Below are 25,164 nucleotides of genomic sequence, written 5' to 3' on the forward strand. Positions count from 1 at the left end.
ATCAGATATGTGCTGGAAATCAAAGTGGGTTGGCAGTCAGGAGAATTCGTTGGGGAAGCACAAAGTCTGCGTAGCCAGGAGACTAATCGAGAGCTACTGTGTTGGTGTGAGAGAGATAAAATAGGAAGCAAGACAGAATCATGGGGATAGAGGAGAGAGCTGGGTTCCAGTTGGGGAGTCATCCAGACCTTGTGACCAGCTCTTCATGGGGTGGGACCAAGGAGGAGACAGAAATGTGTCTGATTTCTGGTGTAAGTAATTACCATTGGGTGTCTTTCCCTTTCTATATTAGCTAGAGTCTAGCTGGGGAAAAGAGACATTGCTCTGGGTTAGGAAAGTATTGAGTATAGGAGGTTCCAGAAGCATAACAGAATGGGAGTACTGTTGTAGCCATTTTGGTGAATAGAGTTTCCGAGAATTATTTAGCATTGTCAAGTGGGAGGTCAAACCGGGAAAGCACAGAAAAGGGTATTTTGAGTTGAGGGGATCTTAGAGGTGCTAGGAAGAACAGCTGTGAAGGTTTGAGGGGTGCAGTAGAATTGAGGTGGAAGAAAGTAGAGGCACAGTATAAAATCCTCTTGTCCAGTGTTGCACCACGGGAGACTGGGAAGCCTAGGCTTCAGTGCTCCTGAGACACAAGGAGGCTTTAGCTGATAGGGAAGGGATACGTAGTCTCAACAGAGAGACATAACTGAGAAGTCCAGGCAGAGATTCAAGAGACTGGGCACCAAGTGCACAAAAGGCACTGGCCTTTGATGAGTCTTTGCTTTGAAAGTAGAAGGCAATAAGACTGAGCATGGATGAGCGTGTGGGACCCTGGAGAGGGGAGGGAAGGTGGGCAGCAGAGTGTGTACCAGCCTGATAGCCTCTATTTTTTCTCCACTGTAGGAGGCCAGACCATCTGCCAAGAATGAGAGGGTAGGAGGTGGCATTGGAGGCTCCAGGGGGTGAAGGTTTGGAATAGCTGCTGCGTGTCTTTCGCTGCCGAGTGGCCTCGGTCATGTGTGACATACCTGAAGTTTTAGAGATTCTCTTGGTAGCTGAAGGCATGGTCAGAGCTGGGAGAGAACAGGAGCCAGGGACGATCCTTGGGTTTCCGATGGCTCTGAGGCCAGACAAGAGCCAACCATCGCTGAACAATGTATCATAGCCCCCTGGGCTAGGAGGACAGCTGTCACTTTGCTCTGTTTAGAACCTCTACTGGCTCTTTAAGAAATGATGGCTGTAAAGCCAGTGGTGATAACAGTAGTAAAGGTTTGGCACTTCCTTCCTGAGGTAAGCTTCGGATGCTTTTGTTGGGAAGTATGCCTGGCAGGTTCTCTGCAGAGCCTACTGTGTCCTCTTGGCAGTGGCTGGGAGGGTTAGAGTTAGAAGCACAGGTTAGAGATCCAGGAGGGCAGCTGTAGAAAGTCTGATCCTGCTACCCACCCAGCCAGTAGCAGGACTAGCAGGCCTGATCCTAGGTAGGAAAGTTCTATTATGGTTACCTTTCCCCACTGGAAAACCAAGACTAGATCTAAGTGATATCTTTATTTCAAGGATGACAACACTCTAGAAAGGTGTGGCAGGAGAATGATTTACTTGTAGGGGACACTGATGCTACCTTAGGTCCAGAAGCCTATGGACTGGTGTGGGCGTCTGGCTTATCTGCACAGACTGCTGGGCTTTCTTCCGTGCCAATTCCAGGTATTGTATGCCTTCAGGCTTGCATCTCATCGTAGGAAGGTCAATCAGTTAAAATAATTCCTACTGATAGAGAGGGACCGATGGGCTTAGCCACTGGTTATTTACTGTTTTAGGAAGGCACACTTATGAATATGAACATATATCTCATATGAGGATGGAGGACACTGGCTGTCCCCGCTGGGGCGCTTTAATTAGAGTATCTGTAGAGAAATGGCACAGAGGATACTCATTCTCTCAGATGTGGAAGCACCTGCACCAGTTGTCCCAAGGGTGACTGATCTGACACCTCATTGTGGTTTGTAAGGACTGAACTTCTTCCCATCTTTAGTTGGCCAGTAGCTTCCTCGGCTTCCTGGTTTGTCCTTCTAACATAGTGTCCCTCGTGGGCCCCAAACAGCCGCACAGCTCTGGTGATATCCAGATGCCAAAGAAAGCTGGCTGCTCTCTCTCTCTCTCTCTCTCTCTCTCTCTTTTTCTCTCTCATATTCTCATATTCTTAAAAAAAAAAACTGAAAACCAAGAGTTCCCTAGGGGTTTGGCTGTTGGTTGAAGTAATGATACTAGGGCTCTTCTGGCATTAATTATCCTGGCAAGAAAAAGGAGATCACCTTGAGAATGAAGCCCTGTCTTCCCTGACAGACAGGAGGGTGCACCAGTATCAGCTATGCCGGAAAGCTGGGGGAGTGGCTCCTGGGTTGGTATCCAGAACACATTCATCCTAAGGTTTGGTATTTTCTGCCAACCAGACCCTTGGGGATGGGGACTGTCTCTGGGACAGAATGTAGAGAGATGCCGGAGGAAGGGCAGTCACTCGGAGCACAGCATCTGACAGTCCTGGTGACACTGGTGACATTGTCCAGGAGAGAGAGGTGCAGCCAGGACGCTTTCCCGCTTTGTCATTATCACCCGATACCGTCCCCTGAGCAGTTGGGGTAACTCCATTTCTAGATGCGCAGCTAGTGACGCTTATTGATTTGTGTGGCTGTTTGGAGCCAGACTAATTGGGCCCCGAGATTGGAATGGTGATTCAGCAGGAAGGGCTGAGGGGACGGGCACCATCTTTCCACCTGCTGGCCAGTGCTGCAGTTCCTTTCTACCCAAGGTAGCAGGAGTTTAGCAGGCCATATTTACTGCCATGGTCACTGCTGGAGCAGAGTGGCACTCGGTGGTCTGTAAGGTGGTGACAAGTCCTTAGTCCCCAGTTCCACAGCACCCCCTATGTTATCATTCCCCTGTCACCGTCACTGTCCCATGTCACCGTCATGTCCCACTGTCACCATCTGCCATTGTCTGTAGAGCTGCTGCAGTAGCTCATGAAGTACAGCCCTTACTCTGTCACCCCCTAAGGATCTAAGTTGTGACCAATGCCATTCCATGCATGTGCCACAGTCCCCAAGTGGTCTGATGCATTGAGGCAGAGCTCTCAAGCCTGAGTGCCAATGTCTGATCTATTGCTTGATGTCACTTGTCCTTTCCCAGGGGATGGATGACTGGTGACAGTCCTGTTGTTAACTTTTGGGGTAGCATGTTCACACTGTCTGTCATTCTGTTTCCTTCCTAAATATACCGGCCGAGCTGGTGGCTAGGTAATTCCTATATCAGCACAGAATCTAACAGCCGATTTTAGTTAAAAGAAACAGGTACATAAATATGCAGGAATGCAAGCCATCCCCTGGGAAATTGTGTTTATTCTGTACTTTTGTGTTCTAAAAGGCATGAGCTTTCTAACTTGAAAAAGATCCTTTAAGTGGTGGGCTGTTTACATACTCTGAGCACAGTGTCCTTCCTCATCAGTGCCCGACTTCCCCAGCTCGGGTCAGTGCGGGCCTTTTCTCCGTGAGCCACTTTCCATGGAGCGGTGGGTTTTCTTATAGCGTTTGGTAGCGGTTGCCTCCACTGTGTTGTGCTTGTTCTCAGAGCTTCCTACTGTCTTAGCTCACACTGTCTGGTAAGAAGCAGGACTAGAAAGGACTGAGAAAAACCTGGGTTCCGATTCTGGCGAGGTAGCTATGTTTCAGGGTCTCGTGGGGCTCCCGGAGCACTTTCCTTGTCTGTGAAGCGGGCAGGATGGGTAAGCGAGAGTGGGTCTGTGGAGTTCCTGTAGCATATAGCTGGCACAGGGTGGGCCCTGAGTGACAGGTGCTTTTCTTTCTTTCCTTTGGAAATTATAAATAACTGTCCCTGTGGCCAGACCTGGTGGTGCATGGTTTTGTTCTAGCGTGGGAGAGGCCTCTGAGTTTGAGGCCAGCCTGGGCTACATAGATAGCGCTAGTATATCCAACTACATAGAGACGCTACAAAACAAAACAAAATCCCCAAACCAACGCCCCCAAACCCAACAACAAATAAAATAACTGTCACTTGTTTTCAAACTTCCACACGATCGTGATTTTCTTTTCTTTTTGTCTTTCTTACAATGGATTTCTCTCTACTGTGAGGCAGTTACTATATAGGGCAATAATTTCATTACCTGTATTTTTTCCTTTCTTTTTGGATATATCGTCTCAGTTTGTAACCCAGGTCGTTTGTGAACTCACAGCAATCCTTCTGCCTTAGCTCCCCTTCGTGCTGGCATCACAGGCATGGGCCACAGTGTCTCGCTCTCCTTCTGTTACTTTATCTTGAGAGAGGCACTAGTTACTGACTAGACCTTGACTGGTCAGGCTCCAGATTTGAAAGCAAATTCTCAGCTACTCTCTGTTCTCAGGAACTCAGAGGTAACCCTTTCCCCAGCCAAATCCCCAAACCCGAACCTCTCCCGTTCCCATCCCGCAGCCGTGCGTGTAATTGTCTTGAAGATGCTGGATACTTTGAAATATTCATGTGCTCATTTACTGATTCACTTCTTCATTCATGCGAATGTCCAATAAACATCTGCGAGTGTTGAGTAAGTGCTGGCTGCCGGTGAGAGCGCTGGCTGCTGGGAGAATTTTATGGAGGAAGTGCATTTTGGGGGAAAAAAATGAAAAAGGCAAACAGAAGATAACACCTGTTTTATTTTTGTTAGCAGCATCTGTTGTCAAAAAGAAACCGAAATGGATGTACTTAGACTAGGCACTTGGACGGCTGAGCAGTGGGCAGGGAAGGTGAAGGGCCTTGCTCTGGTAAGCCAGGAAAAGGGAGGCCTGCCCTCGGCTAGATGCAGGCAACCCATGACCCTTTCCTTCCTCTTTGTTGGTTAGCTCAGAGGTTGGTGAACCCCTGAGCTAGGGGCAAAACCATGCACTCCCTGGGCTTCATAACTGTTAACAGAATTTGAAGTTGACCACCTTGTGTGTGTGTGTGTGTGTGTGTGTGTGTGTGTGTGTGTGAGAGAGAGGGGGGGGGGGAGAACACGTGTGCCTTCGTGACATGTGTAGAGGTCAGGCTCTCCCCTTACACTGTGGATTTTGGGGATTGAAGTCAAGTCGTCAAGATGCTCAGTGAGTGCTGTTGCCCACTGAGGCCTCTCACTGGCCTGCAAACCTCTCATTTGAAGGATAGAGGCTCTCTTTTTCCAGCTTGATTTTTTTTTTCCAGAGTTTTTAGGTATCTGTGGATCAGCTACCCACAGCCAGCCAGTTCGTGCAACATAAAAACAGAGCACAATTTTGAGAGACCGCGTCTGTATATTATCATTTCTTATTTTTCTGACTTGCTATGCCTCCTTTATGAATTATAAACCTTTATGTATAGGAAAGGACAGTAATTAAAGGGCTCTATCATCTGCAGTTCTCGATGCCCACAGTGTTCTTGCATTCTCCCCTGGTAAGAGGGCCTGTGTAACCACTGCTGGACCCACCCCCCATAGCGACTTGGAACCCAGATCTGCGAGTGCTGTGAAGGTTTGGGGTTATGGATTAATGTACTAATTAGTTATTAGCAATGAATATTAATAAAGTGTCTGCCTTTGTGATGAATGGCACAGAGTGCTAATGGTGACCAATAGCATAGGATTGGCTAATTATATGAATGATTAGTGATGGAAAAACCTTTAAAATACCTTTCAGTATGCTTGGATATTAAGGATAATTAAAATTTTCATAAATAGCACGAACTATAGAAAGCAGTGAGTAATGGCTGCTTGGTCAGCAGCTTCCCCTAGCATAGATCTGTGTAGGTTCCCATAGACTACCTTATGTAGACCCAGGTTGGCCCAAGAAGTCAAGTGCTGATTGTACAAGTAAGGGAATTCATTCGCTGCTTTCCTAGGCCTCTCCTGAGCCTTTCTCCTGAGTCTCTAGGTAAGACTCAGTGTCTAGACCTGAGCAAAAAAAGCCTTGAGGGTTTTTTCCTTTTAAAGATTTATTTATTCTTTTTATGTATATAAGTATACTGTCACTGTCTTCAGACACATCAGAAGAAGGCATCAGATCTCATTACAGATGGTTGTGAGCCACCATGTGGTTGCTGAGATTTGAACTCAGGACCTCTGGAAGAGCAGTCAGTGTGCTCTTAACCATTGAGCCATCTCTCCAGCGCAAGCCTCAAGGTTTTATTGTTTGTTTTGTTTTGTCTTGTTTTTTGTCTGCCCTTGGACCCAGAGAGAGGAATTCAGCTGTTTTCAGTGGTCCTCATGCCCCTAGGTTGGGCTTAGACCTGGGACAGCCACTTTTATTTTTTGTGCACTTGCTCTGTTCCTACTTCAGTGGCAGCTGAAGGTCATCTGAGGATACCTGACGAGATGTGGTATACATAGGCTGTTCTGTCGAGATGCCTGCGTCTGATGCACACACACTGGCCCACTGTGTGTTTCATGAGGCACAAACAGAAACACAACAAATGAAGTCAGTTGGTGTAAGGGTCACAGGTCTAGCCTGTGAGTGACTAGACAAGACTGAAAAGAAATTAGACAACGGCCCAGTGTAATTAAAATTGGTTTTGTTAGAAATTGGCCATGGTAACCCCGTGTGATGGTTATCAGAATGGCACCTGGTACATCCCAGAGGACATAAGGTTTCGAACAAAGCAGCACACGCCTTTTGGGTGATGGTTTTGCAATAGATTTTGAATTTTCTCTTCCTCACGTGTCTAGTACAGTGTGCATAGCCAGCAAATGGAGGCACAGAATCTGCCTGTCAGTGAGGGTTCAGAGAGTCCTTCTAGAGGTTGGAAATGGAGTGTGGGAAGTGAGAGGATACTGTCACTGAGCCCACCACACCTGTGGGACCACGATATCTGCTTGGCTCCTCCTACTGGGCTCTGATGTTTAACTCACATCATCAGAGACTCATCCAGATGCCAGGTCACACCCCCACCCCAGTCATGTCTTCGTCACTCAAGGATCCACAGGGAACCAAGGGTCAGAGTCCACATTCTTCATCTAAATGGACAAGCCTTGGTCCTGTCAAGCGTGGATGCTTCTTTATTCCATTTTTTTTAAAAAAAACTATGAAGTTTATTTTATACAGACAACATAGAAAATAAGGCAGGGTGAGTATATCTCTTATAAAAAATGCTTGGGACCAGGTGTTTTTGGCTTTTTCAGATTATGGAATTTTGCACGTATATAATGAAGCATCTTGGGAATGGCCCCATGTCTAAAGACAGAATTCATTTACGTCTCATATACATGTTACATTTGTAGCCTGCAGGCAAACTTTATATAATAATTTTGGTGCTCCTGCATTTTGAAAGCAGCCTGTCATGAGTTCAGGTGTACACATTTCCATGTGTGATATCATGTGGGCACTCAGGTCGTGGGGCACTTCTGATGTCACAGCCTGGGTCAGACATGCTCAGTCTGTCTCACAAGCGCCTCAGTCCCAGCCCCTCAGCTTAAGCAAGTGAAGGTATCAGCTGCAGTGGAAGCCCTACCTCTACCCTTTACAAGTGAGCCAAGAATGGCTCTGCCTAGAGATTTCAGTCAGTTCTTGACAGCTTGCCCACCTACCTAGTGTGCAAGGCCCTGGGTTTAGCCCCTGGCACCAACAACCACCACAGCCAACAAAACAATGACAAAACATGAACAAATACGGGCGGGGTCACAGAACAGGTAACAGAAGCTGCCTTGAACAAGGCTTCCTCACTGTATAGATTTGTGGGAAAAAAAATCACAGGAACTCTCAGAGCCCCGATTAGTGACATGACATGTACCTCCATGTCTCCCAGAATTGTGTGGATTTGGAGGAACATTAGCGCTCAGTGCAATGCTGGGTACCCAGCCAGGCAGTACCTAGCCAACAGTCGTCAAGGTTACTTCTGGATGCAGTTAGCTTCTTCACATCTTGGACTTGGTACAATTATAGTGACAGAGGTCAGAACAGTTCCCTCTCCTGTGTGTACTTCAGGGGAGACCCAGGCACGGGGTTGAGTAAAATTTCAGGGATTTTCTACACCTGCCCTTGCTCTGCAATAATGACATGGAGACCTGGTCTATTTATTAAAAAGCTTCTTTCACTTTAGCTGGACAGGGTTCTCATCTCTTTTAACCCAACTATGCTGACCTGGCCTACTTCCCAGCCACCTGCCATCTTTGTCTTGTTCTGGCTGCACTTGCTCCATCCGTCCTTTTCATGGAGACTCTCTCCTCACAGCTTTTCATGGCAACTCCCTCATGGCGACCTCCCTCCTCTCCTTCTGCCCAGGACCCCTTCACTGGGATCAGAATCTCACCTATTCTCTCCTGCCTAGCTACTGGCTGACCAGCTCTTTATTAACCAACCAGAAGTGACAGAAAACAATTTTTACACAAGAGTGAGACAGGAGACACTTGGCAATGCCAACATCTGTCAGGACTGCAACCAGATCTCTGGGCACAATAATCAGCATCTGAATACGCAGTCCACAAAACCATTCCCCAGCAGGGTAGGAAGTGTACCTTCCTTGGTGAGTGCCATGGGCTGACTGACAGGATGCTTGGTGGATTTCAGGTGCTTGTCCTGGCTGTGAAGCAACTTTTCCCAGATTTTGAATTCATGTGGCTGGTGGATGAAGCCAAGAAGAACCTGCCTCTCGAGTTGGACTTCCTAAACGAAGGGAGGAACGCTGAGAAAGTGGCCCACATGCTCAAGCACTTTGACTTCCTAAAGGTAGGAGGGCGGGGCAATTGGGATGAGTGCAGGGGTCGATTGGGTCCAACACCGGCTATCCCTACTTAGCATGCGTTGGGAACATCTCTTTGCCAAAGTTTCTAACTGAAGGTGAGTGACTTGTAATTGGAGACCAATGTTAAAGCTCTCGAAGGCAATGTCCAAAAGAATGAACCCTAATATGATTGTTGACCTGCAAGTCTAGGGAACAGCTGTTCCTTATGTAATCAACACTGAGTTGATTACATAAGGCCTTTGTGCTGTGGCTTCTGCCTCCGTAGGACATGGAGTGAGTGATGGTGACACACTTCTGTACTTTGATCCTGCTCCAAAAAATGCATGTTGCATCTGCTCCTGTAATACACAGTTCTGTTCCAACAGTGTTTCTCGTCACCACTACAGTGTACAGAACTGTACAACAGAAACCTTGGGGGTCACCAGAGAAACAGGCATGGGGCACAACACTCTATAACCTCATCAGTGACATCAATACAGAAGTATAAGGCTTTAGGCCCTCAACGGTGTGTTCACTTGCATGGACCCTTTTCCTTCTTCCTTATCCTGTATTTATTGTCTTGATCTCTTGGTGTGTTGTGGGAGGCACTGGTTGGAGCTGCTCTAGAAACTTCCCACTTAATGGGAGCAAGCAGATGCATTGTCTGCCTTACAAAGTGTTCTGCACACAGTGGACCCTCATCTTTATTTCGGTGGCTTCCCATGAGGAAATGCTTAATCTACCTAGGGCAGGGAGCTCAGAAAGCCTTCAAAAAAGTGCTGACTGCAGAGAGGAGAACACAGTGTTTAGTGAGCGTCTCAGTGTGTCAGGCACTGTAGGACTGACCAAGTGCTGACACATCCTAATGGTGACCCCTTCCAGATCATCCCCATGCACAGCTGTGCCTTGGGTAGAGTTCTAGTGTTAGCTCGGGCTTTCTGACTCTGTGTCTGCTGCTCACCTCAGAGTTTCTGCCACCTTTAACCTGGCAGAAGTGCCCCTCAGTGCCAGAGTGCTGAGCCAGACAGACCCAACAGTCTCCTCCACCGTTTCCATGGAAACAGCAGAATCATCCTCTGGCTGGAGCCAACTAGCAACTGCCAGACCAAGACATGTAATAATAATAATAATAATAACAACACAGATTTTTGAAACAAGGATGCCAAATTGGTAAATAATTAACATACTGATCTGACCCACTGCTGCCAGAACTCACATACCATTCCTAAGACAATGGAGGAACGAAGGCTCCTGAGTAATTAATTTTGCCTAAGCACATCATAAGCAGGAAGCAAATTCTGCGCTGTGAACCCAGCTCAGCTTTTAAAACTGTAGATAGATTGCTTTTGCATTCTGGCAGCCCATCTCAACATCTGTGCGTAATTAAGCCTCAGCAAAGAGTTTGCCTCTCATGTGTGAGGCCTCTTCCAGTGCTTAAGGGGGCTTTAATATCCTCGACCCTTCACAGTAAATCTTTGGGTCTCAGCCCATCTCTGAATAAAATAGAGAGGAGGCCAGAAAAAGGTGAAGGGCAGCCAGACTGAACAGTATGGATCTGAGCATGCCTGGAACAGGGCTGTGCCAGGCAGTCAGGCTTGGGATTAGCCTGACGCATAGTTGGGGACAGGCAGGAAAGGTGTCTAAGTATAGGTTTGGAACTAGTATAAATAAGAGTTCAAGTGGGGATGACAGTGTGTGGCATCAGGCAGGGTTGCACCAGAGTGTTTTGTGTGAGGTCAGGAACCTGAGGGATATGTGAGCTCTTGGAGAAGTGTCATAGCTCGTTTAGACTTTCAAAGATGAGCAACATGTATGATAACATCTGACCTTTCAATATGTTAGACACTCCTAAAAGTGTTTCTCATTTATTTACCCTTTCATCCATATAGCGGCCTCACAAAGGAGGGGCCATTTTAAACCCTGTGTCATTGGTGGGGGAGCAGAAGTCCCAAGTGATCAAGTCATTAGCCTAGAGTTAAATAGTAAACCAGCAAGGGACAGAAGCAGGCTTAGGGTAGAGACAGCGTGGCTTAAAGCCTGCACATCAAACTGCCTTTGTACTACTTGTTTGAAACATTTCTGAATCAGAGACAATCGATTAGGTTTGCATGAGTGTGTGAGCCTATGGCATTGACTCAGCTCCGAGGTGAATCGGGATGCTCATGAATCACTGTGTAGCTGTCACAGGACAGCCAGTGTTTGACCAGCAGCTCAGCACCTGGTCCTGTGCGGGACACCCGTCCTCTCTCTATGACAGTGGTAAGTGAGGTAAAGCAGGTTCTCCTATGACCGTCCACATCATCTTACTAGGGGTGCACTTGGCCTCAGAGAAACTATGCATGTGTCCACAGTCAGTACAGCTAGTAGGAGGCCAAGCTGTGTTCTGCTTGGCCAGGCTCTGACTTCAGGAGGACTGTACTCTGGAGGATAGCCAAGGCTCTACAGTGCACAGAGTAGAGGTGCATAGTCGGTCCCCACCATGAGGCCAGGCTACCCAAGCAAGGTTGTGGAACTTTTCACAGCCCACTTCTTGGGGTTGGGGTGGTCTTGATGTGGGAGCAGGTGGAGCCCTCAGGTGTGCCTCTGTGAGGAGCTGTCCTGTATGACATGGACCATGAGTCAGGGGCCTGTAGGCCAGAGGTGGCCCTGCTGGGGCCAGGGGGTCCCTGGTGAGATGCCTCCCAGAGCTTGCTTGCTTTATTGCCAGGCACCGATGTTTGTCTCTTGCTTTTCCCTTCCTCAATGGAAGGAGACAGGCAATGGTGAGACATAGCCATTTGGGGACTTGAGGGACAAGTCATGCAGTTTGCCCTTTGTGATTTTCCAGTCCACTTTCCAGCCCCAGTTGCTGAGGAAAAGGACTGAAATGGTCACATCACAAGAAATGAAGGGGGGCTGGGGATTTAGCTCAGTGGTAGAGCGCTTACCTAGGAAGCACAAGGCCCTGGGTTCGGTCCCCAGCTCCGAAAAAAAAGAACCAAAAAAAAAAAAAAAAAAAAAAGAAATGAAGGTATGAGAGGGAGGCCCAGTCTTATCCTTGTGCCTGCCCAGGCAGTCCAAAAAGGCATCAGCCTCGGGGCTCTCACCCCACCCTTGGTGTTCTCCTGGCTGTCCTCCAAATGACCCAGTAGGTCCTGGTGGGGCTCTAGCCTAATGTTTACAGAGCTCCAAGGCCCACCGCCAAGGTCAGGTTTCCAAATCAATGGACGAACTTAACCAAAGGTACCCAAGTAGTGTATGTTTCCTCTGGAGACCAGGAGCAACGGTAATGACAGACATGGACATATTTTGAGTTGACAAGTATGTCTAAATATTACATTCAAAACAACAGAGAGGCACAGATGTTTTGATCAGCCTAGATTTCCTAATAGTGAAAACTTAGCTTCGACTCATCCGGTTCTCAGCACAGGGGCTTCTGTGACCTGCAGGGTCCTTGCCAGGAAAGGAAACTGAGGCATGAGGTAAGGGAGTCATCGATGGTACAGCTTCCTCAGAACTAGGAGAAGTATATAGCTGGACTTGAAGATGGACTGTCTAGATGGGCCTTAGGAATGAGGGAGAGGAGGACTCAGACTCTGAAACACTGGAATAAGCTGGCCTTGGTTTTTCTCCTTCAGAGGAAATAGTCATCAAAAGTTTGGAGAAAGAGCATGCTGAAAGAAAGCATCATGGCTTCGGTGGTGCTGATAGTGTCACCTGCTTATGTGATGTCACGTAGCCTGTGGTACCCTCTGACCCCTTGCTGCTCCTGAGGAAGTCTGCTTGGCTTTTAGGAGTTTTCAGAGTCACAGAGAGTAGGAATGTGTTTGTTAGTGTATGATTTGTTTGCAAATAACCAAAGCCCAATCCAACAGGTTTTTTTGTTTGTTGGTTTGTTTGTTTTGAGACAGTGTTTCTCAGTGTAGCCCTGGCTGTTCTGGAACTTGCTCTGTAGACCAGGCTGGCCCTAAACTCAAAAAGATCCTGCCTCTGCTTCCTAGTGCTGGGATTAAAGGAGTGTACCAACACTGCTAGATAGTTTTTATTATTGTTGTTGTTGTTGTTCTCCTCCTCCTCCTCCTCCTCTTCTTCCTCTTCCTCCTCCTCTTCCTCCTCCTCCTCCTTGTTTTGGTTTTGTTGTTGTTGGTTTCTAATGCTTATTCTTGGGGCTAGAGGGATGGCTCAGAAGTTAAGAACATACACTATTCTTCCAGAGGACCCAAGTCTGGTTCCCAGTAACCATATCAGGTGGCTTACAACTACCTGTAACACCAGCTCCAGGGAATACAAAGCCTCCTGCCTCCTTGGGCACCTGTGCTCAGGCACATTATCTCTCCTCCACATACACATCATTAAAGATAATTCACAAAATGTGTATTATTTTTGTAGAGTGAGAAGACGTGTAGCAGTTGTCTGCTGATGGTACTTAGAACTGTGACAGCATCAGGGTTGATTTCCTTTTCCTTCCCTGTGGTTACAAGATGGCTGCTACTGTCCCAAGAATCACATTCCCTTTCAGTGTGGGAGAGCAAGGGGAATAGTATCACAAGCATCCTTTTATGAAGAGAAACTGAACCTTTCCTGAATCCTCTAACAGAGTGCCGCTTACATTTGATGGGCCAGAAGTGCATGCATCACGTAGTCACCAGCTATGGGGCAGTCAGGGAACGGGTTTCAGTTTCTCACCTGTGGGGAAGAGAGAGTTGGATAATATAGTAGACATTGGGTTAAGATCCACAGGAGACTTGTAAGAATATAGCAGAAAACAATTTATTCTCTGGTTCAAACTCACTTTATTGCTTCAATAGATCTATTTCCCAGGTGCAGAAACTGTAGCAGGGTTAGGGCCAAGCAAGGGTCTGATGGAGGGAGAGGCAGAGGGAAGCAGCTCTTAGCATTGGTATTAGCTGCATGTGCAACACTGACCACAGTACCTGATGGAAACAACCTAAGGAAAGAAAGATTCGTTCCGGCTTATGTCTTCAGAGGGTTTCACTCGTCTTGGTGGCAAAGTCATTGTGGAGCTTGCGGCTGAGAAGGGAACACTGGAGGCTCTTTCCATCACAGGGTTTCCAGATACAGGGGTTGGGCTCCTGTATGAGAGGCCCGCCTCCAGTGCGGCCTTCTTCTACCTGCCAGGACCTACTTCCTAAAAGTTCCTAAATCTCTCAAAATAACGCCACCAGCTGGGGACCAGGCTCTAAAGCGTGCTGAGCCTGCAACGTACATTTCTAGTTCAAGTCTTTAATAGCAGCAGCTTCCAGGTAGGAACATCTCTCCCAAGTACCCATTCCTATTGTAATGTGTGGCTTACAGTAAAGTGGAGGTGGGCAGGGGTGAGCGGTGAGGGGTGTGGAAGGTCAGGGGTTTAGGGAAAGGCGGGGTGGGGGGAGATGAGGGAGTTGGTCCCACATTCATGAAGGGCTTGTGAAGGAGTTCGGCTGTAGGGGCACCTGGCTGAGGCAGTCTGCCTAGTCCTCCTCTCTCTCTGGCAGTGGCTCCATCCAAACAGCAGGATGTGCCACTGTCTGACTCCCAGAACTTTACTAGGGGATGGTCCTGCCCGCAGCCTCCTCCTCTGATGTGATTCACCTCTTCCTTCTGCAGGTCCCCCAGATCCACTGGGAGCTGTCTACCAAGAGGGTGCTCCTGATGGAATTTGTGGAGGGAGGTCAGGTCAATGACAGGGCCTACATGGAGAAGAACCGGATCGATGTGAATGAGGTGAGGGGACAGGGTGTGGCTGGGACTGCTTGCCTAGAGCCTGCCCCACTGCCTTTAAAAGTCATGCTTCTACCAGGGAGAGTTCTTCCCCGTTTCCCCATCCATTCCTGGGCCTGGAGTAGGGAAAGGGACAAGCAAGCCTCCCTGAGCCTGAGGTTGTTGCTGCCTTCTTTTCTCACAGTGGCTAAGTCCGTACGGGTGGGTGAGCAGCATAGGGGCCATTCATCAACTCCCACCCTGAGATCATCAGCTAACTCCTCAGAGGGGATTTTAACCAGGATTAGAACCCAGGCCCTTTCTCCTCCACCTTTTCTATCTCCCTCCTCCAGACCTATGTGGGTCCACAGTAGAACTTGTAGCCACTTGTTGGCTGCTGATCAGTAACTGTCAGGAAATTGGCAGCACACTGAGAAAATCCCATTGCTCCCCTTGCTTTCAGTTCCTAGGGTAGGGAGGAGGAAGGTGCCTGGGTAGCTTACAGAGTCTGACTTCAGTGGGGACTGGCTGGCCCCACTGGGAGGTCACTTCTAGAGTCTCCCTCAAAGGAAGCAGAGCCTTTGTCATCACTGGCCTCTCCTGCTAGAGATGGACTTCCAGCCCAGGGGCCACTCCCAGCCATTCATCTCTTAGGATCTAGCAAGTTATGGCTATAATGGCATCTCTTCAGAGGGTGCTCTGATTTTTCCAGGGTGAGTGTAAACACAGAAGCACATGTTCTGATATTGTGGCTTGCTCGTGACATAGCCAGCTGGAGACCAGTGGACTCTGGGCAGGGTGGGCAGAGTCTGGGCCTCTTTGTCCCTGCCACTGGGAAAAGCCAGTATCCAGATGGAGAGACCTTAGTAGACATCTAATTTTTCAAGAATGAAGGCAGTCCTACGTCTCTGGCCCTCAGTTATCTTAGTGGAGGTGATGGACCAGCTGACCCCCAATTAAAGATCCTTTGTATTTGAATATTTTATAGACCAGTGACTCTACGGCTTAGTGGGCACTGACTGGCTCAAGAGCCATCTATTTCAGAACCATTGAAGGGATACATATAGCTATGCAGATTCCTGGGAACCACCCCTGGGTACACATGAGAATCTGGGGTGGGAAGGGTTGCAGAGTCTGCAGAGGATCTCACTCCAGCACAAAGCCCTGGAGCTATCGGTGCTCATCTGAATTTGTACGTGCAGCACCTACCCTCCTGTGCTCATCTTCTAGGGGCGCCTCTGTTTATCTCCCTGACCATGGTAGCATATACATCCAGGGTCATATTTGTAGTAACTTCAGGAGATGGTGACAGTGATTACCACTGATCTCATTAAAAGCAAAGATTATGTGGAAGGGTCTTCTGCAGGCAGTTGGGGCTTCTTCTAGCCACAGAGGACTATTGAGTGTAAGACCTTTATCGGAGGTTAATTGAATTGCAGTGAGTGTGTGTTGAAGACCCTGCTGGGGCTGAGGCCTGGCTTAATTGGCATGAAATTAGCCAAGAGAAAGGTGACTGAATTGGTAGTACAGGGCAGCAGGGACAGATGCAGGGGACCCGGTGGGCAGATATCACCAGTCTGTGAAGGCTGACTGGATCCAGAGGCCTCAGGGACAGACACCACCATCGAGGCATTTCCTTAGGGAGAGAACAGTTGGAAAAAGAGGGACATAATTACGTGGTCTTGGATTCAGTCCTGGTCTTTAGGATCCCAGGTGGAGGAGGAAAACTGTGGAGTCTGTCCCTTCACTCTCCAGGGAGCCAACTTCTGTTAGAGTTGGGGTGGATTTAGGACTTAGCTCAAACCCTTAAAACCTTCTAATCTTTCCGTTTAGGACTCTCAAAACCTGTTTGCAGAGATGCTTAGGTACTGAGCCTCCTAGGAGTTGCGATCACAGTCATAGAGCACCTATAGCTGGCTCAGGGCTCCTCAGCCTTTGCTCTGTTACTACCTGTCCCCATCTGTCCCGGGCCATGGCCCTCCTGTCTCGCATTGGCTGCTGTGGTTACGCCTCCTGCTCTTCTTGTGCTGGGTGCATTGCCTCCTCTTTCTCTCTGAAGTCATTTTAGAGGCCTTTGCAAGGGAGTGGAGCGTGGTTTCGTTCTCCATGTAGCTGGAAGCCCTTTATTGTGTTTACTTCTAGGAACGGTGAAGGATCTCAGAGTCACCTTTCAGTGTATGTTTTGAGTATCTACTATGTGCATGCACTGCCCACTTGTGCTCGAATAGAAATGTGGACAGAACCAAGCATGGGGCTTCCAAGAGGCCTGGTGCTAGACAGGCTGGGTACCAGAGGGTGCCTGGCTCTGCCATTCATCACTCCAGGGGCCTGAAGTCAAGTTCTTGAGATAGGAGGCCAAGTCCTTTCTGCTATGGGACAGATGTGATTACGTGAGCTTTATAAGCAATACGGCCATGTCAGAACATTTTCATAATTCATCATTCATGAGGGCGTTACTCACGGAGGCATCTTCCTTGGTAGAATCCTTGAGAATCTTTGTTCTCTTCCTTTCCTCTGTCTCTGGCCTGTGAGTGCACAGATTTGGATGTACCTGATTGGCATGCAAATTGATTCAGAAAAGCTCAAGCCTCTTCCTTTCCCCAGATTACCTTTGCTTCTGTCACTGCTCCATGTGGACAGAATAGGACCTTCCCACTTGTGTTCAGCATCATTCCAACCTCCTGGCCCTTCCCCCCAGCTGGAATCTGATGATACTGAAGACCCAATTCCTGCAATCACTAGAAGGAAAACGGTCTCTTCTCTCCCACCCCCATCACTCTTGGATGCTCATGGGTGTTCGTGAACTCCCAGGTAGTTCCTAGGGATTTGTTTGTTTTCTCACAGCAGAGGTTATTGACTGGTTGGGCCAGAGGAGTTTTCTGGAGTCCAGTGCAAGCTCTGTCATTGGTCAGCCGTTCTACTGTGGAGTTGCTCGTCTTTAGGAACCCTGGATTCCCTGTCTGCAGTTGACCATGGGTGACCTAGAGATCTTGACAACTGAAGCATCGCACACTTGGCACAGCGCTGAGCCTGATGAATGTGCTCAATACATATTGGCACTGAAACTCCATCTCTCGGATGTCCGTGGTACCACCAAGACAGTGTTTGTCAAAGGGCAGGGGAAATGGGGAGCAATGAATCCTTTCCCTGGCCTTTTATGGTGTCCCAAGCAAGGTGGAAGTGTATGGAATCTGTGTGGGATGAGTTCTCATCCTAGAGAGGAGACACCAGGTGCCAACAGGAGTTCCTTCCTCACGTGTGTTCTGATGGTTGATGACTCCTGGGACTCCCTTTTGCCTGAACTTGAGGTGCCTTGCAGAGCATGTCCGGTAGAGATCCACAGGCTTTCTTGCCTCACAATGTTGTGTCTGACTCTCATGTGAAGCCTGGTAAGGTCTGATTAAAGAAGCTTCATTGATTTTCTTTTTGTGATAAAATACTTTACTGTAGTTAGAGAAGTAACTTAAGGACGAGTTTATTTTGGCTCATGGCTTCCAAAGGTTACATCCACCACAGCAGGGAAGACATGTTGATTGGAGTGGTTCTATCTGTGGATTGGGCCATGAAACAGAAGGTCTTCATGTAGCCAGAGATCAGAAAGCAGTGATCTCTGCCAGAACCAGCGATGGGCGGCTATCGCCTTATCACCTGAAATGACCTCCTTTTACCAGCCAGGTCCCACTTTCGAATAATGCCATGAGCTGGGGACCAAGTATGGAAAGGATCACCGTGTGGTGGGATGTTTAAGGCTTATGTTGAAACAGGAGGCTTTCCAAGTGCCACCATCAGAGCCACCTCTCAGTCTTCTGTGACCCATTGGCACCTCCCTTCCTGTCCCCACTGCCACTGTGTGAGGCTGAGGAGTTCAAGCTGGGTGATCAGAGATATCATCTCCCAGCTCACTCATCCAAGATCGCTGTGTGCCATCGATACACTGCCTGCAGCCCTAGGCAGCTGGGGACAGGAAGAGCATGGTGGTGCTATGTCCCAGGCAGCAGGCTGGCCTGTGTGGAGAATCTGGCAGGCTCTGGGGACAGATGCTACAACAGCAGCCTTGCTTTCCTCTCACAGACATTGTCCTTGCTTCGGAGACACCCCACCCCAGGAACATACATAGACTTTTCCTTTGGGGTAGGAATGAATTAATTCACACAATTATAGACCAATTAAAGTACTTTCAGCCAATTCAGGCCTTGAGAAAAGTCCCAAAATAACTCCTTGATTTAAATATTATTTACTCAATTAATTCTTTACTCAGCCTTTTATGGAGTCCTGGTTTTCCCCTCTCCCCCACTGTTAGAGAATAAAGGCCTTTGTAATTAATGAAATCTCTTATTGAGTGGCATATTCTTTTCACAAGGAACAATTCATACTTCTCTGTGACTTCTTAATAAAGAGCGCTGTCCTGTACCTTTTGCTTAGAGGTGTGGACTGGGGGAGTTACCCAGCCAGAATTTCCTACCAACATCCTTTTCTTTGGGCAGACGAGTTACTGGATGCCAAGGTCCCTCAGAAGTCAACTTTCGGAAGAGCTTTCTGCAGTGGAAAGGCAGGTGGCCTGGTCATTTAGCACCTAGTCTCTGGAGTCAGGTCACCTGATGAATCAGCGTCACTGACTGCTGAGCAAGTGATCAGTGGCTTCTTCCTGTCTTTGTATCACTCCTTCAGCTGTTTCTTGCAGAGAATGGCGAGGTGTCTGGGGCAGGGCTTGGCCCATCGTGGGCTACTTAACAAAACATGCTACTGCCCATTAGCCTGGTTTTGCAAGATGCATAGAGAATTCACACAAAACTAAGAAAATAGGGCCCAAGACTGGTGTACTCTGTCAAAGTCACTCTTAAGTGTAGTTCAACCAGAACTGCCAGTTCCATCTCGCCTTCCCCAAGGACTTTTCGATATCTAGGGTAGTGGACTTTTCTTTGCGTTTGTTATCAAGAACTATGAGCTCAGACGGAAGGCATGCATCCACCTGTAGCTCTTTCCAGTTGAGATATAAGTAGTTACTGCTCAGAAGAAAAGATAACCCCAAAGCAGTGGTTCTCACCCTTCCAAACGCTGCGACCGTTTAATACCGGTGAATACTTGTTGTGGTGACCCCCAACCACAAATTCTTTTCATTGCTACTTCATAACTGTAATTCTGCTACTGTTATGAATTGTGATGTAAATATCTGTGTTTTCTAATGGTCATAAGTGACCCCTATGAAAAGGTCATTCCATTCAACTCCTGAAGGGGTCGTGACCCACAGGTTGAGAACTGCTGTCCTAAAATTGATACTGTTTTTTTCTTCTTAAGGCCTCTTAGGACAATAAGCACTTCACATTTCATCCAGGAATATTCCTTTCTTTCTGTTTAAATGCTCCGAGTAAGTCCTGGCTCCCTCACAGTTGTTTTAGAAGCAGCCCTCCCATCTTGCCTGCTTCCCAACTGTTGAGCTAAAAGCCTTGGGCACTTCAGTCTCTGTATGTTTGTGAACTGTGTTCATAATGCTGACTGTTACACTTAGTAGTAACAAGTATGCATTTTCCTCCATGTCTAAAGCAATGAAAAGCCAAAACAGTGACATTTGTGTGTCTAACATTGAGTAATAATGGCTCTCTCCTGGGTAATGGTATTTGACTTTGAATTGTGAGGTTGCCCTGTGAGGAGGTCGGACAGATGACTTTAGTCCCACTTAAGTGCTAATGGAGATGGAGGACTAGGATGGCTTGTCTCTCAGGTCACCCATGCCCAAAGTGGCAGCGCCAAGATGGCTTCAGTGCTGAGCTGTTGGCATCAGCCAGCTCCTGCTCCCTGCTCTGCCTTCTGTACCTGTCAGGCCTGGTGACATCTGGTTGAACTAAATAAAAGCTTCCAAGTAGGAAGGCCTCCAAGTGGCAGCTGGCTGGCGGGTGTTGAAATGGTGTGTGTGTGTGTGTGTGTGTGTGTGTGTGTGTGTGCACACGCTCGAACATGCTCTCTCTAGTGGCTCCACTTATATATGAGGTAGTAGTTGGCAGTACTCCCACCTGCCGATGGAGGACCACTCCTAAGGGATATGAGCCCCTTACCCCGATTCACCATGCCCCTGGGGGCCATCTTTCATTGTAGAAATAAGGGGCCCAGAGCGATTAACAATATTTCAGAAAGCTTAAGGGAGATCATACATCTCCCTGTGACAGGTTTGCCCAGACTAAATGAAATGTCACTTCTCCACATTTTGACTGGAATTCCGTCAGCTCAGTCTGGCTGCGCTGCTTATCTTGGGCTGATCAGGAGCCCTGATTGGACTTTATATGCGTCCTTGACAAATAAAAATGAATGATTACTTAATAAATGGAATCGGTTTGTCAGATACGGCCTTCTGAAGCGTAGCTCTGAGGAGCTCCAAGAAGCCTAACAAAAAGGATTCTTGGTGGCACAGAGGTGGGGAACTGGCTGGCTTTTCAGGACCTGTTTTGGCTGAGGCCCATCTCCTAGGAAACAGAAAACAGTGGCCCTGTAACCCCTGCCATCTCAGAATGAGTCTGAAATTTGACCTAGGGCAAAGTCCTATTCCTAATGAGAATGACTGAGTCCCAAGTATGAGGCAAATGTCAGGAGTCAGAGAGCTGTGTTGTGGGGCAGCGCCTTCAGTATCGTCATCACCGCAGGCACTGGTGGTGACTCCCACAGGGCTATCTACAGGAGGTCCCTGGATCTCAGGCCCTGTGACATGATCCTTCACTTCTGCAGCCACCCGTGAGAGTTATTGCTCACTGAATCCAGAAGTTTAAGCAGCTGCTCCGAGGTCTCTAGAGAGAGGTGCCCCAGTATAGAAGGGCATAGTTAGGCAGCTGGGGCTCATACCTGCTTTGAAGTAACAGGGCTATGCCACGAGCAGCTTTAACCTCAGTGTTCTCAGTTTCTTGTTTGCAGTGTGTGTGTGTGTGTGTGTGTGTGTGTGTGTGTGTGTGTGTGTGTGTGTGATAATTGTGTTTACATTCTAAGCATAGTAAGGATGGCAGCTATTGTTCAAATGCAGGATTATTCTTTAATCAAGTCTTTCCTAGCCCAGGCTAGCTCTGGACTTCAACCCTCCCATCTCAGGCTCCTAAGTGCTGAAATTATGTCTACGCCACCACACTTGACCATTCTTAATCTTTTAACTTGGTACTGATTCTAAATGCTCAGGGCTTTGGAGAGACTGACAGGATAAACACAGCATCTTCAGAGATCAGGGAGAACTTACTCACGTTGAGTGCAGAGCCTTATTTTACCTGTGTGGTGCTGTTACAGGCAAGTGCATGCATAATAGAGCCAGTCTATAGCACATCAATTACACCTCAATAAAGCCGTTTAATAAAACAGAGCCAGTCCCTGCTGTCCTAGGAGTTTACGATAGTGAACCAGATGGTCATTTGTCAAATAATCACACGAGTAATTGCTAGAGCTGTAAAAGAAAATACCCAGTGTCCTCTAGGAGTGTGTGGTGGGAGCACTCTTCCTACCCTAAATAAAACAGAAGGGGGCTTGGGGGCTGGACCTGGGAATGGGGATGGTCGGAAGGCTGTGGCAGCAGGAATGGTTTGCACCAAAAAGCCTGAGGTAGGAAGGCACGGGGATCATTGGAGGAGTGACATGGCCTCTGTGTGTGTGTGTGTGTGTGTGTGTGTGTGTGTGTGTGTCTGTATGTCTGTATGTGTGAGAGTGCGTGTCTGTGTGTGTATATGTGTGTGTGTATGTGTGTGTGTCTGTGTATGTCTGTATGTGTGAGAGTGTGTGTGTGTGTGTGTCTGTGTATGTGTATGTCTGTATGTGTGAGAGTGTGTGTCTGTGTGTGTATATTTCTATATGTGTGAAAGTGTGTGTCTGTGTGTGAGTCTGTATGTGTCTGTGTGTGTATATTTTTGTGTGTGTATGTGTGTATGTCTATATGTGTGAGAATGTGTGCCTGTGTGTGAGTCTGTGTGTATGTTGTGCGTGTGTGTCTGTGTGGGTGTATGTATGTGTGTGTATGTCTATATGTGTGAGAGTGTGTGTCTGTGTGTGAGTCTGGTGTGTGTCTGTATTTATGTTGTGTGTGTGTCTATGTGTATATGTGTGTGTGTATGTCTATATGTGTGAGAGTGTGTCTGTGTGTGAGTCTGTGTGTGAGTCTGTGTATGTATGTATATGTGTGTGTGTGTGTGTGTGTGTGTGTGTGTGTGGTGAGAGGTAAGGTAAGAACAGGGAGAGAGGCAAGACCTCATGCCATAAGACTGCTGAGTTGAGGAAGACTCTTGATCTGTAATCCCCCTTGCTGTGAGCCCCGGCTCCTTCCTCTTCACTATTGTTCACTTGTTAATGACCACAAGGTTCAACTGAGGCTAGAAGGAAAGCCAAGGACAGTTGGTGTCCTGGGGCATCTACCTTCTGGCTGAGCATCTTTATCCCCCGAATGTCCATCAACAGATCATCTGGGGGCCCAGGTCCACTTCTATTCAGCAGCTGCTCCCAAACAAGGAAGAGGCTTTTAGCTTTAATAAAAAAGGGAGTAGAGATAAGAAGGCTGCCTTGGCAGGGCTCGCGGGACTGACAGGATGATTTAAATGGCCTCTCCACTGTCTTTCTTCTACACAGACATCATAAATCAGATTAGCATTGGGTTCTGGGGGATGGGGAGAGGGGAGCAGGTCCTGGACTCTGGGTCTGTCTAGGACTGGCCTGGTAGCAGGGCAGCTGCAGAGGAGAGACATTGTGTGTATCGCCTGTTCCTAACCCAGCCCTGTTCTTCGAAGGAGTGGGTGGGATTGTTCCCACCACCCACTCTCTCACCTTTGGGAAAGAGTGAAGAGGGGCTGATAAAAGAACAGAGAGGAGACAGATGTGGGCAGGGCAGTGTGGGAGGTGAAGACTGACTGACAGCCATCAGGAAATGGAGAAGCAGCCAACCTTTTCTCTTGCATGCAGGAGATCACCCTGGGAACTCAGAAAACACTGGTGGCTAAGGCTGTCCCAGCATGTCTGAGCTCCAAGTGGTTCTAATGTGTGGTTGGATTGGAACTTCTCTCTTAGATGTGAGGACTCCATCCTTTCCTATGTCCAGGCCCAATGGCTCCTATCGTCTCTTGAGAGTGACTAGATTAGGGGTCTGAGAGAAGCTCCTGGAGCACGTATGGGAAGGGAAGAACTCCTACCAGGTTGCTTCTCTTTCAGATCTCCTGCCACCTAGGCAAGATGTACAGTGAGATGATCTTTGTCAATGGCTTCGTACACTGTGACCCCCACCCAGGCAATGTGCTGGTGCGGAAGCGTCCTGACACGGGCAAGGCTGAGATTGTCCTCTTGGATCATGGGCTCTACCAGGTAGGAGAAAATTCTCCTTCCTGGGATTGGAGCCCACTGTTGTTGTCCAGAAACCCTGAAGCTTCAAGGCAGGTAGCTGAGGTAGGAGGTGAGCACCTCACTTACCTTGGCTTGTTGTCTTAGGTTATTACTGCTGTGCACAGATATCATGACCAAGGCAACTCTTTATTAGGACAACATTTAATTGGGGCTGGCTTACAGGTTCAGAGGTTCAGCCCATTATCATCAAGGCAGGAACATGGTAGCATCCAGGCAGGCATGGTGCAGGAGGAACTGAGAGTCCTACATCTTCATCTGAAAGCTGCTAGCAGAATACTGAATTCCAGGTAGCTAGGATGAAGGTCTTAAGCCCACACCCATGGTGACACACCTACTCCAACAAGGCCACAACTACTAAAAGTGCCACTCCCCGGGCCGAGCATATACAAACCGTCACACTTGGGTATGGTAGACGGAGTCTAGAGGATTCTCTTTTCTTGGACTCACAGGCAGTGATAGCAGAGGGGAGGCTCGGAGACCTGTGGGAGAGCTTTGTAGGAGATGGGGTTTTTGCTCCACCTCATCAGTCAGTGTTGAGGTAGAGGACTGCGTCTGTGTTTGTGGGAGCCCAGGGAAATAGCCTACACCTAAAAAGGTGTCAGTATAGGTTTTGGAAGGGAATTAGCAGTCTCTGCCAGTTAGGACCAGGACTTGCCCGTGTAGGCTGAGTAACCCTAATCCAAAACCTCTACACTCCCAGTGCTTGAGGCTTCTGAGCATTATGGCACCACAGAAAATTCTCTGCCACAGAACTTTGTTTCATGCACAAAATTGCTAAATACATTGTATAAAACTACCTTTGGGCCACGTGTATAAAGCATGTATGAAACAAATGGATTTCATGCTTAGATGTGTGATCCAGCCCCAAGATATTATGTATATGCAAATCTGAGGAGAGACTGATATCTAGAGCACTTCTGGTCCCAGAAATTTCAGATTTATGCTATTAAAGCTCTCTTAACTTTGAACTTGGGTCCCTAGGAATGGCCGAGTGTTCGGGAGCTATGACCCTCCTTGTCTCACCGTGTAGCTGTCAGTACTAGTCTGGGGATCAGGCCCTGGGCCAAGAGAGACCCAGTCGCTGATTGTGTTGCCCTGGCTACAGGTGCTCACGGAGGAGTTCCGCCTGGACTACTGCAATCTATGGCAGTCTCTGATCTGGACCGACTTGGACAGAGTGAAATATTACAGCCAGCGCCTGGGGGCTGCAGACCTCTACCCACTGTTTGCCTGTATGCTGACCGCCCGGTCTTGGGCCTCAGTCAAACAGGGCATTGGGCAAGCTCCAGTCTCTGCTACTGAGGTAGGTGACCCTCTCCCAGATGCCTGGAGGCTTCTTCCAACCCAGTGTCTGAGGTTCATGATTTAGGCCATGTGTCTCTGTAGGAGGGCTGTATGGGAGCCATATAGGGTAAGGAGAAGGGAGGAGAGCTGGCACTATGGCACAGG

The 25,164-nt window shown here is 48.1% G+C and overlaps 1 protein-coding gene across 11 annotated transcripts in view; it reads left to right on the forward strand.

Moving 5' to 3' along the window:
* The window catches only part of Adck1 (aarF domain containing kinase 1), a 99,850-nt gene that overhangs the window by 69,196 nt on the left and 5,490 nt on the right, over nt 1-25,164 (forward strand). For all 11 annotated transcript variants that reach the window (XM_087554125.1, XM_087554126.1, XM_087554128.1 and 8 more), the window contains 4 exon segments: nt 8,538-8,696; nt 14,278-14,394; nt 23,527-23,676; nt 24,821-25,018. In XM_087554125.1, coding sequence (XP_087410251.1) covers nt 8,538-8,696; nt 14,278-14,394; nt 23,527-23,676; nt 24,821-25,018 — 624 coding nt within the window.

The sequence above is a fragment of the Rattus norvegicus genome, chromosome 6 (genome assembly GCF_021556685.1).
Source record: "Rattus norvegicus strain SHRSP/BbbUtx chromosome 6, alternate assembly SHRSP_T2T, whole genome shotgun sequence".
Classification (NCBI taxonomy): domain Eukaryota; kingdom Metazoa; phylum Chordata; class Mammalia; order Rodentia; family Muridae; genus Rattus; species Rattus norvegicus.